Source organism: Pongo pygmaeus, chromosome 22, assembly GCF_028885625.2.
Source record: "Pongo pygmaeus isolate AG05252 chromosome 22, NHGRI_mPonPyg2-v2.0_pri, whole genome shotgun sequence".
Classification (NCBI taxonomy): Eukaryota; Metazoa; Chordata; class Mammalia; order Primates; family Hominidae; genus Pongo; species Pongo pygmaeus.
The window spans coordinates 56,530,837-56,548,700 of NC_072395.2; the positions used below are offsets into that span (position 1 = coordinate 56,530,837).

General features: G+C 43.1%; 1 protein-coding gene across 3 annotated transcripts in view; it reads right to left on the reverse strand.

Moving 5' to 3' along the window:
- Nucleotides 1-17,864, reverse strand: part of HSF2BP (heat shock transcription factor 2 binding protein) — a 127,514-nt gene that overhangs the window by 60,593 nt on the left and 49,057 nt on the right. For all 3 annotated transcript variants that reach the window (XM_054468924.2, XM_054468923.2, XM_054468925.2), the window contains exon 8: nucleotides 471-574. In XM_054468924.2, coding sequence (XP_054324899.1) covers nucleotides 471-574 — 104 coding nt within the window. The remainder of the gene's footprint in view (nucleotides 1-470; nucleotides 575-17,864) is intronic.

Below are 17,864 nucleotides of genomic sequence, written 5' to 3' on the forward strand. Positions count from 1 at the left end.
AAGTTTTAAATTGCACACCATTCTGCGTAGCAGGATGAAATCTCATGCTGCCATCCCACTCCATCCCATCAGGGACATGAATCATCCCTTTGTCCAGCATACGCTATGCGCCCTTTAGGTCACTCAGTAGCTATCTAGGTCATCAGGTCAACTGCTGTAGTACCACAGCACTGGTGTTCAAGTAACCCTTATTTTACTTAATCATGGCCCTAAAGCACAAGAGTAGCGGTGCTGGCTTATTATTATAATTGTTCTATTTTATTATTAGTTGTTGACAACCTCTATGCCTAATTATAAATTAAACTTTACATACAGATGTATGAATGTTTAAAAATATAGTATATAGAGAGGATTTGGTGCTATCTCTAGTTTCAGGCATCTGCTAGGAAACTTGGAGCATGTGCCCCGTGGATAAGGGAGGACTACTGCAGAACCCGTACAAGCGGCTGTACAGATCACCCCCCGCTTACCACTCAAAAGCCACCACAGCAAAGGGATGAATCCTGGACTCTCGCTGATGTATTTCAGGCCTTTCAAATTGATGCTTACATTGTACAGGGACATCAGCATTAGCCTGAAATGTAAAAGAAAAAGGTGTTGGAACGCTCCATCCACACTACATTTCACCCTAAACATACCTACTAGTTAAGAGGAACTTAACGTATTTAGAGCTTCCCTCACATTTTAGATGTCCAATTCTACAATGTGGATAATGAGAACTGTAATGTAACGTATGTGAATTAATAATATCTGTCTATGTGAGGCCACAGGAAAATGGGCAACTTCAGCAATGATATCACATAATACCGCCTTTCATAGGCTCACATAATCAAGAGTCTCCAATGCAGAGAGGGTCCCACGGGAAACCTCACAAACCATATTTATTGATTCATTTCTTTTATTACCAATCCTGCATTAACATACAGGTTACCCTCAATTTGTAAGAGCACTGTACTCTCAAAGTTCAATTCAGCCATCTAAAACCCAATGACATATTTTCATTCAATGAACATTACGCATGACATCCAGGTAGCCAGGTCAGGCCACAGGACTACATAATCACAGTACAAGGAATGAAGAATACTACAACCCAACCATCCCTCACAACCAACAGAGCAGTTTACTGAATAGGATAGGACTTTACAAGCTGTTTCGGGACGGAACCATGGCTGGCAATGCAGAGTCTGATGAAAGTCAGAAACTACAGGACTTTGGTTTCTGCAAATACTGCAAAATATAAAGAACCCAAACACTTTACACTGCAGAGCAATAAAAAGGCTAGACAAATATTTTTTGCAAAGCCTTTGAAATAATGAATGAGTTTGCAAGAAATGAAAGGAAAACATCTCTAATCAGGAACAAAGTAAGAGCACAAAATCTCAGAGGAAAGTGCAAAAGATGCTACAATTCCAAAAGACTAGAGCTTCAGTTACAGTGGCTTCATGCAGAGGGACCAAGGGAAAAGCCTCAGAGAGACACGGACATTCAGTTCACAGGCCCTGCAGAAACCAGAAGAGAGGAAACTTTCAAGCTTAGCATGAATTCACATTTTTGGCAGGCCTGAAAAATCCCCAAGCCAGTAATTTTAATATAAAACAGACCTGGGATAGACGCTCCCCCAGCTTCCTGGACATTAAAGGAAAGGATCCTCAACCTGGTCTTCAAAGAATTCCCACAAATACATACTAGCAAATGGGAGTTCGTAACAAAAATCATAATATGACGCATGAAAAAAAGAAGACCAGGTAAGCAACGGCCAGCACAAAGAACCAATAACAGGGCTAGAACCAAAAATTTTTCAGATACTAGAAGTATCAACTGCAGAATAGAAAACTGGTATGTTTAATGGGAGAAGATAATTTTAAAAGAAATTAAAAACATAATCAAGAAGCTAGGATTACTATTATGAATGACCAGCCAATTTAAAAATAACAACAGAATTTACAAAAATGAAAACAATAATTAAAATGTAAAACTCAAGGGTAATTAGACACATGGAAAAGGAGAAATACTAAACAGAAAAGACAGCTTAAGAAACTACAGCAAGAAAGAAAAACAGATTAAAGAAAGATAAAAGTACAAGGAGGCAAAGGTGGAAAAGTTCAACATTCTTCCAAATAGGGTCCACAAAGAAAGAACAGAAAGAATGAAGGAAAAAAATGTTTCAAAAATATTTTCCAGAAATGAGTAAATACAAACCCTCAGATTCAGGAGGCACAAAAAAATCTCAAGAAAGATAAAAAATAATACAAATCTACAAACATCACAATCAAACTTTAGAAAATTAAAGACAAATTTTGTAAAGCAGCCAGAGAGGACATATTACCTATAGAAGAGTAATTACACCAAAAGCTGGGCTCTCTATATCTACCAAGTGTAAAGAGAAAATAACAATAAAGTTAGAATTGTGAACCCAGCAAAAGTATTTTCAACAAAAGAGGTAAAGTAAAAATGTTGTCAAAGAAAATCTCAGACATTTTTAAACAGATCTGAACTGAAAGAATTTGAAGGACAGACTTCAGAAAAAGGAAAATGATGTCAGAAGAATGTTCTGAGATACAAGGAGGGAATAAGTAAAGGGATGTGAGTGTACAGAAGTAAACATGGGGGGTAAAAGCAGTCATTAAAATGTCTACTCTACGGGATTTTTGAAACTTTTCAACAGAGCTAACATACAGTCCATGAATGCATGTAATCCAGGATGTAAGTATTAGAGCATTCTAAGATGCCTCTACTGTTTAGGTGAGAAAGACATTAATTACTTTCAAGTATACCAAATACATCAAATCATGCTTTAAAAAAGGGGCTATCACTGAAAGAAACAAGGGTAAACTTTCAAGACACTAGAAGAATAAAATGAACTCAGAAAAGATCTTAGTGACCTTGAAAGAAAGATAACAGAGTAAGACCCTGTTGAAAGAAAGAATAGAAAAGGAACGAAAAGAGAAAGAAGAAGGGAGAGAGAGAAGGAAGAAAGATGGTGGGAGGAAGGCAAGAAGGGAGACAGGGAGGGAGGAAGGGAGGGAGGAAGCGAGGGAGAAAGAGAGGTAGGGAGGGAAAGATAACTCAGAAAAATCATAATAAAAAGAAAAACAAAATATGACAGAATAAATAAATCCAATTATTTCATTAATCACAAATGTTAATGAACAGGATACTCCTATTAAAAGGCATAGATTATAGATTGTTAGATTAAAGGAAAAACAAACTGCAACCATGGACTGTTTCAAAGAAACACACCTGAAACAAAAGTTTCCAGAAAGGGGCCAGGAGTGGTGGCTCACACCTGTAATCCCAGCACTTTGGGAGGCCAGGGTGGGGCAAATCGCTTGAGGCCAGGAGTTCAAGACCACCCTGGCCAACATGGCAAAACCCTGTCTCTGCTAAAAATATGAAAAAATAGCCAGATGTGGTGATGTGCACCTGTAGTCCCAACTACTAGAGAGGCTGAGGCAGGAGAATCTCTTGAACACAGGAGGCAGAGGTTATAGTGAAGCAAGATCGCACCACTGCATTCTAGCCTGGGCAACAGAGTGAGACTCTAAAAAAAAAAGTTTGCAGAAAGTTGAAAGTAAAAGAATGAGAAAAGATTTTTCAAAAAAAAGAAGAAAGGCTGAGGTAGCTACATTAACAGAAAAGAAAACAGACTGAGTGCAGTGGCTCACGCTTATAATCACAACAATTTCAGAGGCTGAGGTGGGCGGGCAGCTTGAGCCCAGGAGTTGGAGGTCAGCCTGGGCAACATGGCAAGACCCCGTCTCTGCAAAAAATACAAAAACAGCTGGGCATGATGGCACACCCCTGTGGTCCCAGCTACTGGAGCAGCTGAGGTGGGAGGATCACTTGAGCCCAGGAGGTTGAGGCTGCAGTGAGCTGTGACAGTGCTACTACACTCCAGCCTGGGTGACAGAGCAAGACCCTATCTCAAAAATAATAACTAAAAATAATAATAATTTTAAAAGAAAGAAAAGAAGGGAAAGCATCTTTAAAAATTAAGAGGCTAATTCTTTTTTCTTTTTTTTTTTTTTGTGAAACAGAGTCTTGCTCTCTCACCCAGGCTAGAGTGCAGTGGCGCTATCTCGGCTCACTGCAACCTCCGCCTCCTGGGTTCAAGTGATTCTCCTGCCTCAGCCTCCTGAGTAGCTGGGATTACAGGCACACGCCACCACACCCAGCTAATTGTTGTATTTTTAGTAGAGATGGGGTTTCACCATGTTGGTCAGGCTCTCGAACTCCTGACCTCATGATCCGCCCACCTCGGCCTCCCAACGTGCTGAGATTACAGGCATGAGCCACCACGCCCAGCAAGGCTAAATATTTAATACTGAAAAGTTCAGTTCATCAGAAGGGTAGCATTTTAAACTTGTATGTACCTAACAATATAGCCTCAAAAATACATAAAGGCACAAATTGATAAAACTACAAGAAAATGCTGACCAGTCCACAATAATGGTAGCTTTTAAGGCACCTCTTATAGCACTTAATACATTAAGCTGATTCTCTGATCCACCACATAATTAAGTTAAAAATCATTTTTTAAGTAAGTTTTAAAACTCCAAACATTTAGAAAATTAAAAGTACATCTCTATAAGAATAAGTCAAAGAAATTATGAGGAAAATTGGGCAACTGAACAAGAATGAATATACAAAAATAAAACTTGTGATGCTAGTGAAATACACACACACACGCAGCCTTTAATACTTATTCCAGAAAAAAATAGCTGCAGCAATGGCGGAGTAACTTGCATTGGACTAACCCTCCACTAATAAGAATCACAAATTCTGAACAAAATATAGGAACCATTTAAGGGGAACGGAAAGCAGCCAAAGGTAGGCAGAAACTGAAGAGAAGTGCCCCCCTTGAAAGAAGTGGGGTGGCTCATGCCTATAATCCCAGCAACTTTGGGAGGCCAACATGGGAAGATTGCTTGAGCCCGGAGTTCAAAACCAGCTTGGCCAACACAACAAGATCCCATCTCTTCATTAAAAAACAAACAACAACAGAAAAAAAACATTAGACAGGCATGGTGGCACATGCCTAGAGTCTCAGCTACTCGGAAGGCTGAGGCAAGAGAATCACTTGAGCCCAGGGACGTCAAGGCTGCAGGGTTGTGACGGTGCCAGCCACTGCGCTCTGGCCTGTGTGACAGAGCAGGACCCTGTCTCAAAAAAAAAAAAAAAAAAAAAAAAAGAGAGAGAGACAATTTTTTTTTTTATAAAGAGGCAAATATATTGAGGTTTAGACAAGGCCACATAGCACCAGGCAGCGACCCTCTATCAGAAACCTGGGGATGAGCAGCTTGAGAAGGAAAACCACAGAGTCCAGGGTCACCAGGGTGGAAAGAAAGGGAAGAAGATCCCTAGAAAGGAGGGTTTCAGAACAAGGGAACACTAAAGTGTGCATGAAAACCCTCCAAGGTCCTGGCCTGAAAATGGCACAAGTGTGAAGCAGAGAAAGCGGGAGAGCTGCAAGGCAGAGGAATGAGGCACAGCTCTGCTGCAGACCACATCCAGGGAGCCAGAGCTCAGGTATGAGTCAGGCAAAGCTGACGACCAGCTAGGACTCACATAATTCCCTTCAGGAAAAGATAACGGAGTCCAGAGCCCCCACAACCTACCTTCTGCCACCTTCAGTACACATGCTATCAAATAAACACTGAACTAGCACAGCCGGCTAGGATGAGGAGAGTAAGCCACTTGCTTTGGGTGTAAATTTAAGGGAGTATCAAAATGCCCAGTAGCCCATATTTTTTAACACTGTAATTCAATATTTTAAAAAATAATATTAAAAATGCCCTAATAAGCAAAACTTTAATTTTTTACTTTTTTTCCTAGAGCTAGGGTCTCACTTTGTCACCCAGGCTGGAGTGCAGTGGTACAGTCATTATTCACTGCCACCTAGAATTCCTGGGCTCAAGCAATTCTCCTGCCTCAGCCTCCTGAGTAGCTGAGACTACAGGCACGTGCCACCACACCCAGCTAATTTGTAATTTTTTGTAGAGATGAGGTCTTGCCATCTTGCCAAGGCTGGTCTTGAATTCTTGGCCTCAGGCAATTTTCCCACGTCGGCCTCCCAAAGTGCTGGGATTACAGGCCTAAGCCATTGTGCCCAGCCCAAAATTTTAAATAAAGATGGAACCGGTCACATACTGGAGCCTAAGGCAAAAGGAAAAATCAGTAATACTGACCAAGTCCATTATAAAGGGACTAACTAAATATACTATGGTACATGTAACACATGCGTGCCATAGAAAATTTCTATTGTAGTTCTCTATTAAAATCTCTGGTTTCCCCACTAAACTTTGTCAAAAGCAAGCTCCGTGCCTTATCTTTATCATCTCACAAACTAGTATAGTAAGACTGGACGCAATAAGCACTCAATTTATTTACTGAAAAGTGAATCAACTCCCAGTGATTAAAGATCAAAATATATAAAAGCTAAGGTCTTCCTTCTCGCCCATGTGACCACAGGCACTTTCTTTTTTTGTGTGTTTTTTTGTTTGTTTGTTTTTTTGTTTTGAGACAGAGTCTCGCTCTGTCGCTGAGGGAGACAGGCAGGCTGGAGTGCAGTGGTGCAATCTCAGCTCCCTGCAACCTCCGCCTCCCGGGTTCCAGCAATTCTCCTGCCTCAGCCTCCTGAGTAGCTAGGACTACAGGCGTGTGCCACCACACCCGGCTAATTTTTGTTTTTTTTTAGTAGAGACAGGGTTTCACCATGTTGGCCAGGCTGGTCTCAAACTCCTGACCTCAGGTGACCCACCTGCCTCGGCCTCCCAAAGTGCTGGGATTACAGGCCTGAGCCACCGTCCCTGGCCGACCATGGGCACTTTCAAAGTCCCTGGCAATGCTCTAGAGCCAGGAAAGACAGAGCTATGCAAGCACCCTCCAGAGCAGGGTGCTCAGTTCTCAAAACAAGGTCCTCAGCCTCCCAGCGGGCTACAAAATAAGCCACACTGCAAGTTCTTTCAAGTTTCACTGACAATTTTTACATGAATTCAAAAGCTACTCACTAGTAACCTATTTAATGAGTTATTAAGGGCTACTCAAATGTAGTGTTCATGAGGAAAATTTAGCACCTTAACTAGAATTCAGTGAGGTGTTGAATCCAGTATTCCAAGAAAAGTTCCTGCTTCAGATCACAAACACAGAGTTGGAATTCCTTAGAATTAAATATATTGCCCATGGCTGCTTTCACACAGGCAGTAACAGCAGAACTGAGTCACTGCAACAGAGATCATATGACCCCAAGAGCCTAAAATATTTTCTGTCTGACACTTTACGGAAAAAGTTTGCTGACCTCTGCCTTACAGCATGAAAATAAGATAAGCCAATCTTCTGTATGTCTTAAAAAGCAAAGCTAGTATCTGGTAATAACTGTAATATAGGGCAACCTTCTGAAAAGATGGCCAGTTGAAATTCTCTGCTGACTGCCATTTAGATTTAAGGTGGCAAAAACAACTCCCAAGTTGGCAGATGTCTTTAAATTTTCATATTTGGTCAAAATCAGTTATCCTTAAGAAGCTAAAATGAAATACATACTTACAACAACCATGGCGCCACCTGAGACCTCACGTGACTGCCAAGATACATCTCACAGAAGACCAAAGACTTCTAGGTCACACAAGAGTTAGCAGAAAATAAACCCAAAAAACTGTTTCTTACGCAAATGTTTTGTCTAATATAACACTTCTATTCTAACCAAAAATATTTGTAAATAGTGTATCAAGTTTCCAGTTATCAAGTCTAAAGAGACTGCCCATTCATTTTACTCTTCTAGTATTGAAATATTAAATGTTATTTCTTGGCCAGATGCAGTGGCTCATGCCTGTAATCCCAGCACTTTGGGAGGCTGAGGCGGGCGGGTCACTTGAGGTCAGGAGTTCGAGACCAGCCTGGCCAACATGGTGAAACCTCATCTCTACTAAAAATACAAAACTTAGCTGGGCATGGTGGCACACACCTGTAGTCCCAGCTACTCGGGAGGCTGAGGCAGGAGAATCATTGAACCCGGGAGGCAGAGGTTGCAGCGAGCCAAGATGGCACCACTGTACTACAGCCTGGGCAATAAAGTGAGACTCGGTCTCAAAAAAAAAAAAGGAAGAAAGAAAACGTTATTTCTCAAACTACCGTACTAAGTGTTAGGCTTTTTCTTCCAATGACAAAAAAAAAAAAAAAAAAAAAAAAAAAAAAAGTAGGTAAATTCTGCTTCCTGCCACAAACCTCAGCAGAAAACCTGTTATAAATGGGGCTAATGGGCTCCAAAAGAGCAACTTCCCAATCTCTGCAGTCTTGATCATCTAAGACACATCTGACATTTAAAAGGACTGAAAATATGGCTAAAATAAAGGTACTGGTGAACTCAAAATGCTACATAAGCAACACGAGTAACTCATCTTCGATAAAAAGCAAATTCTCTTTACCTAAATATACAAGGTCTCAGGGCTGAACAAGCACAAGGTGTGAAAAGCAAGAAAGCACTCCTCCACAGGCCAACACAACTGAGTCACTAAAGGTAAAAGTGACAACTTGACCACCTTATTCTTCATCTTAAAAGAAAATATAACTTGTAACCTACGAGTAACAGAATAAACACGCCCAGTACTTCAAAACAAACTAGCAATAAAAATAAGCAAGAAAAAGGAGTATCTGTGAAGTTCACTGCCCAGAAACAAGCCAATCAGTGATGCTAAACTGACCAAAATCTAAGGTAGCCAAATTAGCACCATAAAGTAATTCTACAGTACAATAAGTAATAAAATTCTTACAAAAGACTGCATATAATTTGAGAAAGCAATTGGCACAGCAATATTACATTTTTAGACCAAATTATTCTTGACAGAAACTTAAGAGGCCTACCAGTTTTTCATTAGACAGAGTACAGTAACTAATGACTTAATAGACTTTAGATTCCATGCCTCTTTCCTCAGTCAAGTTAGAACCTAAAAACCTGTGGTCTATATCATGTCATCCTCAAATATCTGTATGTTAATTTGTATCTATTATGTTACAACGAAGACATACAAAAAGATATAAAGAATAATACAATACCCACCTCCCTGGTTAAGAAAGAAACCCTATAACCAGAGTTGAATTCCCTTGGTGAACACTACCCAAAGGCGTGCTTCAGGGAGGTGTAACCACAGCTATGTCTGATATTTAAACTAACCACGCATTGCTAATACTTTAGGCGTGGAATCTTTTTTCTTTGCACGTCTACATCAACAGCAGCATACTGCAGGCAATCTTCCACGCCATGGTGATATTCGTTTATGTTGATTTCTATAGCTCCAACCTATTTCCACTGATATATGCCAACTTTTTAACTAATCACAATTTATTTATCTATTCTCCATCTTATAGACATTCAGGTAATTTCCTAGTTTGTGCTATTACAAACACCACTGCTATAACATTTTCTGTACAAGCATCCTGGTATCCTATGGAAAACGTTCTCTGGAGTACACATGCAGACGGGGACTCTGTCCTCGGCATGTGCAGACACAGCCTCCACAGATACAGGCCAGCTGGCTCCACGTACCCTCCAGCAGCACATGGACAGGTGTAAGCTTCACTGTGGCTTCATGTCCAATCGGAAGCTTGTAATCATCAGACTGTGATTTTTTTTCAATGAGAGGCACCGAAAAGGCATCTTATTAGGGTTATAATTTGCTTTCCCCTGATCACTATGGAGAGCAAGAATCTTTCCCATGTTTATGAAGCTGCTGCGTGTTTTATTCCATAAATTGCCTGATTTTTTCTTTTGCCTATTTGTGTATTTGGTTATTTGCCTTTTCCTTATTGAAAAGGCCAAATAAGCAAATTACTTAGTTATACCAGTTTTTTTTAAATGTACACAGAATGACCAAACTAGACAGGGTAAAACCCAAAAATGCCTTTCAGAAGAGCTGATGTTCACAGCACCATCTACCAATTTATAACTCAACAGAGACCAATTCAGTGGCTGGTAAGTACATTGTAGCTGAAAGCTGTACCACCTGGAAATAATACACATTAGTTCACAGGCCCCAAATGACTTCCAGATATTGACTTTTGTTAATATCTGGAAATGATGAGGACTCTAAACTTAGGAATTTGAACATTATCTAGATAGAGTTTGTCTTGAAAACATACTTCCTTCATTACGACAATTAATTGTAATGCAATGTCTTAAAATTATCTTACAAGATCCCTAATGATAACTTTCCTATCTAGAATTACTAAAGCTTTGACTGGAAACTGTTTAGAAACCCCATCATGTTTGAAGATTTCTTTTCAGCCAATACTTATGTGATCACCATTAGGTGATCGGGCCACCAAAATGCACAGTAACACTCTGTAGAACTTTTAATAACAAACAAGGGAGAACCACACCCAGAAAGTGAGGATTTGCTCTCACTCATCATGTAACATTTACTGAGCATTTTCTCTGTCCTGGACTCCACGCTCTCCAGCAGTTTACAGGAAATGGGAGAGAGACAAACAAAGCAACTAGTGAACAAAGTGTGGTATAAGCTTCACAGGTTCCTCTCCACACTTAGTTCTAAAAGGCTGCTATTGTCTTAAGACATTTTGTGGAAACACTTCTAGAAGCATCTTCGAAAAATGCAATCTGCACTGTGACTATTCCAGACGAATTCTTTGGAAAACAGGAGCTTGTGGGTGGCTCCAACCTGCAGATGCAGCCACACAGCTACTCCACAGAGAGGTGGGACGATACCATCACCCTGATTTGCCCACAAAGGTAAGCTGGTTTTCCTGCAGAGCTCACAGCTGCTTCTGAAGTCAACTGCACAAAGAATCCAGAAACTTCCACAAGCCGTACTCTCACTGATGACATCCAACTGGTGACACCTGGGGAAGATGCTGGGCAGGGATAAACCAACAGTAACTTCGAGAAACAGGAACCACATAGAGCCCAAACTCCAAGAGGCATTTCTGTAACCCTCCACCCTGTGCCTGGATGAGAAAACCTTGCTGAGCCACTGTTCTCCCACACATGCCAAATATTCTCCGGCCCATGACAGTGAAATGCACTGTGTCAGTTACCTCAGCTTAGTAAAAGCAGAGGTGTTCTCGTCATAGACACTGCACCCCAACTGCAAATCCAAGGAGAGTGTTATCCTGAGAACCAAGTGACCATTCAGGAATGTGGGTAGCTCCCACCCCAGAGGCCTCTCTCCTCACTCCGGATGAAGAACCACCTTAAATTCTGGGCCTTCTGCCATCCCCTTCAATAACACCTCCAGCAGGTCTGACCTGAGGAGCCGCTAGTGTAGATGTGAGAAGGCCTTTCATGGCCTACTCAACAAGGACTGGTAAAATCATAGGCAGCGTGGGCAGTGAGGAAAAAAAATAACCTGGCCTCCATAAGGAAGTACAAAAAAAGGAAGGGAAACTTTAAAGCTGGAGAAATCCACAAGTCTAATAAAAAATAATAATAATAATTGCAGTTGCCTAAGTGTTACCAAGTATCAAGGAAAACGGAAACGCCAGGGTTATGTCACAGCAGTGGAGAAAGAGGAGCCACAGAAAGGAGACTTTGGGCCCTCCACATGCAGCTCAGTGCCAGGACAGCGCTCAGGGCCCCCCCGCAATCCCAAGGTCCAGGCACAGCACAGATCCTGCCCACACCAGGCCCTGGGAGCACAAGCCTGGGTGACCAGTGGCCGGAGGGGAAGGAAATGGACTGAGGTGGTGACGATGGGGGACGCTCCTGACACGTGTCATTCCATGGCTGAATGACTAAGGAGAAATACATAGAGACAAAACAGACAGGACCCTGCCAGGGGCATGCCACCAGCTGACTGCACTGAACTGCCCCAGCCTTGGCTGACAGAGCTCACCCTGCACACAGTTCTGTCAAGTGGCCATTTCCAGCAGACACCTGAGACGCTGATGGGAATGGGGAAAATTACCCGTGAGGTATGGCTGTCAAGACTGAAAAGCTACGACCACTACAGTAAACAGAATCCAGTCATCCTGCTGGCAGCACCAACCACCTTCAGGGGCCTCCAAGGTCAGCTGGTGTGTCTGGCCACCATATGCTGGAAGTTCCTAGATTTGGAGAGTTAAAAACAGAGTCTTCACAAAAAAGGCAGATAAACTAGGAACAGCCCGAAACCATATGGCTGGGGAGGCTATGCCACTGAAAGAACTCACAGAGGCTGAGTCACAACAATGTCCCATGTACAACCCTATGAATGTTTGCCACAAAAGACATGGACATGTGGCCCAATAGCAGAATCGAGTCTGATCTACCACTGACCTGCAGGGCCCACAGGGATTTCAGGGGGAGGCAAAAAGAACACTCCACGAGCCAGCTCTGCATTCTGGGAAAATGCAACATGTCATGGTAAACCCAGGCTGGCTAGTGGTTTGAAAGGGCAGCCATGGCCTGGGAGACAAAAGGCTGAACAGGAGCCAGTGGAGCGGGAGCGCTGGAAATACTGGAGCAAGAAATGACAGGCAACAGGACACATCCCAGAGGAAGGCTCAACACAGAGGCAGGAGGATTACACACACACACACCACAGCACACACCCCACACCACACACCACTCACACACATCACACACACCACACAAACCACACACACACACACCACACCACACACACACACCACACACACACCACACAGCATGCACACCATACACACACACCACACACACTACACACACACCATACACACCCCACACACACACCATGCACACACCACACACACTACACACACCACACCATACACACACCACACCACACACATCACACACACACCAATATACACACACCACCATACACACACTACACATACCACATCATACACCACACACCACACACATCATACAGCACACACACCACACCCTGCACCACACACACCACACCTCGCACCACACACACACCACCACACACCACAAACACACACACTATACACTGCACTCACACACATCTCAGACACCACACACACACCACTCACACACCATACGCACACCACTCGCACATGACACACCACACACACCACACACCACACACATGCCACACACTACACACCACACACCACACATACCACACATCACACACCACACACACCACACACACACACCACATACACACCATACACTACACACCACACACATCACACACACACTACACACACCACAAAGACACATCACATACCACACAAAGACATCACACACCATACACCACACACACACTACACACCACACACACCACACACACCACACACATAAGACACCACACACACATCACACACACCACATACCCACCACACACATATCACACACACCACACAACACACATACATCACACACACACCACACAGATACCACACACACATCACACACACCACACACAGCACACACACACCAGCTGACTGCACTAACTTCCCCAGACAGAGCCCACACACCCACATCACACACATACCACACACCAGACACACACCACACACTATACACATCACACACCCACATCACACACCACAGATCACACACACATCACACCCCACACACCATACACAACATACCAGCTGACTGCACTAACTGCCCCAGCCTTGGCTGACAGAGCCCACAAACACACATCACCCACCCCCCGACACACACACCACACCACACACACACCACACATACCACACACACCCACATTCCCCACACCACACACACTCCTACACACACACATACACACACCCCCACATATGCAGCCCACACACCCCCACACGCCACACCCACACACACACACACACCCCCACACATATCCCCCCACACGCCTCCCACAAACACACATACCCCATACCCTCCACATGTACATACACACCACAAACATCCCCCAACATACACATACCACACACACACATCCCCCTCACATAGCCACACACACCATGCATGCCACACCCACATCTCCTCCCCCACACACAATACACACATCCCAATCCCCCATAGTCCCACATATACAAACACACCACAGTCACACACATCACGACACCCACCTCCCCCCAACATATATACACACACACCACACACATTCCCTCACACTCACACCATAAACATGCCCCACACAAACACATACACACCATACACACCAGACACCCCAAAAGACACCCACATACACATACACCACACCCAAATACATCCTCATTTCCCCACGCCCCCCCCACATATACACACCCACACCACACACACACATCCAGGCCATATGTGCCTCTGACACATGAGAAGAAAAAGCAAAGGTGAGTGGAATAAACAAGGGAGGGCCAAGCTGAGGCAGCCACACTCACGCCCTTGCCTCTGTGCGGCAGGAAGTAAAGCCGCCTGCTGGGACACCCACCTGCCAAGGAAGAGCAGAGCAGGGAGGCCGTGAGGGTCACACCCGAGGTCTGCCTCCACCAATGTGGAAATGAGTGGGAGCTGAAAGGACATAGAAGAGGATTCCGGGGTGCTGGAAACCAGGAGAAATGACGAGAGCCCGTGCACACAAGAAAGCTTCTTCCCAAACCTCACTAAACAGCCCCAGCTGTAGGAACAGAGAAGGATGGCTGGGCTGATCCAAGGTTGAAAGCATCGGGAAATGTGGTGCACACTGGGGCTGGGTGAGCTAGAGGGAGGGGAGGCCACGGAGGCAATGGTGTGAGCAGGAGGAAAGAGGAGGGAGGAGGAGCAGGAGGGCTTGCAGTTTAGAGGGAACAATGGTAGGAAAAGGAGGCAGGGAGGAGAGGAGGTGCGGCCTGAGTGCCACAGCAGTGTTTACCTGGTGACTATGTGCAGCGTCTGGCTCAAGGCAGACTATTGCCACAGTGAAGGGCACAGCAAATCTGGGAGCTGAGAAAGGCAGGTGACCTTGAAATTAGATTGTTGAATGAATCACCTGTAAACATGTTCAAGTCATTCAAGATAGCAGGAAATGGGGAGGCGGACACCAACAAGCCAGTACTCAGTGAACAAGGGAAATGCCTGGATGGCCAGAAAAGTACAGTGATGAGAAAGGCTGGATGTGAAGAGAGCAACTGGTTGCTTGAATTTTCAAGGAGGAAAAAAATTTGCATGAGATTGGAAGAGAAACAGCCTTTTAAAAATGAGCATTCTGGGACATTTCATTAAAAATTAAAATGGGCAGCTAGAAGAAACACTTCCCCTAAGAACTGGAATAAGACAGAGATATCCACTCTTACCACACCTATTCAACACAGAACTGGAGGCCAGGTGTGGTAGCTCACGCCTGTAGTCCCAGCACTTTGGGAAGAGCCAAGGAAGGCGGCTCACTTGAGCTCAGGAGTTCGAGACCAGCTTGTGCAACATGGCGAAACCCTGTCTCTACAAAAAACTACAGAAATTAGTCAGGTGTGATGGCACACACCTGTAGTCCCAGCTACTCAGGATGCTCAGGCAGGAGAATCGCTTGAGATCAGGAGATCGAGACTGCAGTGAGCCGTGATTATGCCACTGCACTCCAGCCTGGGTAAAAGGGTGAGACCCTGTCTCAAAAAAAAAAAAAAAAAAAAAAGGTTCAAGCTGAGAGCCAAATCAAGAACACAATCCTATTTATAACAGCCACACACACACACAAAACCTAGGAATACATCTAACCAAGGGGGTGAAAGATCTCTTCAAGAAGAACTACAGAACGCTGCTGAAAGAAGTATCATAGATGATACAACTGAAAAAACATTCCATGTTCATGGACTGGAAGAATCAATATCATGAAAATGTCCAAACTGCCCAAAGCAATCTACAGATTCAATGCTATTGCTATTAAATTACCAAGATCATTTTTCATAGAATTAGAACAAACTCTTCTAAAATTCTTATAGAACCAAAAAAGAGCCCAAATAGCCAAAGCAACCCTAAGAAAAAGGAACAAAGCTAGAGCCATCACATTGGCCACCTTCAAACTATACCCCCAGGCTACACTAACTAAAACAGCATAACACTGGTACAAAAATAAACACATAGACCAATGGAACAGAATACAGAACCCAGAAATTAAAGCTGCACACATACAGCCAATGGATCTTTGACAAAATTGACAAAAATAAGCAATGAGGAAAGGACTCCCTGTTCAATAAATGATGCTGGGAAAAATAGCTAACCATATGCAAACAAATGAAACTGGACCCCTACCTCTAACCACAGATAAAAATTAACTCAAGATGGATTAAGGACTTAAATGTAAGACCTCAAACTATAAAAGTCCTAGAACAAAATCTAGGAAATAGTCTTCTGGACATCGGCCTAGGCAAAGAATTTGACTGAGTCCTCAAAAGCAATTGCAACAAAACCAAAAACTGACAATTGGGACCTAATTAAAATAAAGAGCTTCTCCATAGCAAAAGAAACTATCAACAGAGTAAACAGACAACCTACAGAATGGGAGAAAATATTCACAAACTATGGATCCAACAAAAGTCTAATATCCAGAATCTATAGGGAAGTTAAGTTAAACAAATCAACAAGAAAAAAAAACACAACCTCATTAAAAAGCAGGCAAAGGGCAAGAACAGACACTTCTTAAAAGAAAACATATAAGCAGCCAACGAAACATGAAAAAATGCCCAACATCACTAGTCATCAGGGAAATACAAATCAAAACCACAATGAGATACTATCTCACATCGGTCAAAATGGCTATTATTAGAAAGTCAAAAAACATCATGTTGGCAAAACTACTGAAAAAAGGGAACTCTTATACACTGTTGGTGGGAATGTAAGTTAATTCAGCACCTATGGAAAGCAGTCTGGAGATTTCTCAAAGAACTAAAAACAGACCTAGCATTCAACCCAGCAATCTCATTACTTGGTAAATAGCCAAAGGAAAATAAAATTGTTCTACCAAAAAGACACCTGCCCTTATAAGTTTATCATAGCACTGCTCACAATAGCAAAGATAAGTGGTGGCTCATGCCTGAAATCCCAGCACTTTGGGAGGCTGAGGTGAAAGGTTCACTTGAGTTCAGGAGTTCAAGACTATCCTGGGCAAGAAAGTGAGACCCCTATCGCTACCAAAAAAATATATACTTTTTTTTAATTAGCCAGGTGTGATGTCACATGCCTGTAATCCCAAGTACTTGGGAGGCCGAGGCAGAAGGATTGCTTGAGCCCAGGAGTTTCAGACTGCAGTGAGATAACATAGCACCACTGCATGCCAGTGTGGATGGAACACCCAGACCCTGTCTCAAAAATAAAACTAAACAAAACAAAAATAGCAAAGACATAGAATCAACCTAGGTGTCCATCAACAGTGGATTGGATAAAGAAAATGTGGTACATATAAGCCATGGAATACTACGCAGCCAGAAAGAAAGACCACCACCATGTCCTTTGCAGCAACATGGACGCAGCTGGAGGCTGCATCCTCTTATCCTAAGCGAATTAATCCAGAAGTAGAAAACCAAATATTGCATGTTCTCACTTGTAAGTGGGAGCTAAACCCTTGGTATACATGGACATAAAGATGGGAACAAGAGACACTGGAGACTCCAAAAGGAGAGAGGGAGGGACAGGAACAAGGACTGAAAAATCTATTGGATACTATATCTACTATCTGAATGACAGATTCAATAGAAGCCCAAACCTTGGCATCACACGATATACTCTTGTAACAAACCTGCACATGTACCCCCTGAATCTAAAATTTAAATTTAAATCTTTTTAAAAAATGCGCAACTAGGAAGAAAATAACCCCTATCTCTGGGTCTAAGGTACTAACTGCTGAAAATGAGTGACCTTCGATCATGAAAGTGGCAGTGAAAGTACAGTTCCCCAGAGAGAGGCAAGCTATATCCAAGGCAGGGGCAGGCAAGGAAGAAAAGAGGCTGATTTATAGCATGCGAAAGGTCCTGGGGCTCCAGAGGACTCAAGGGTG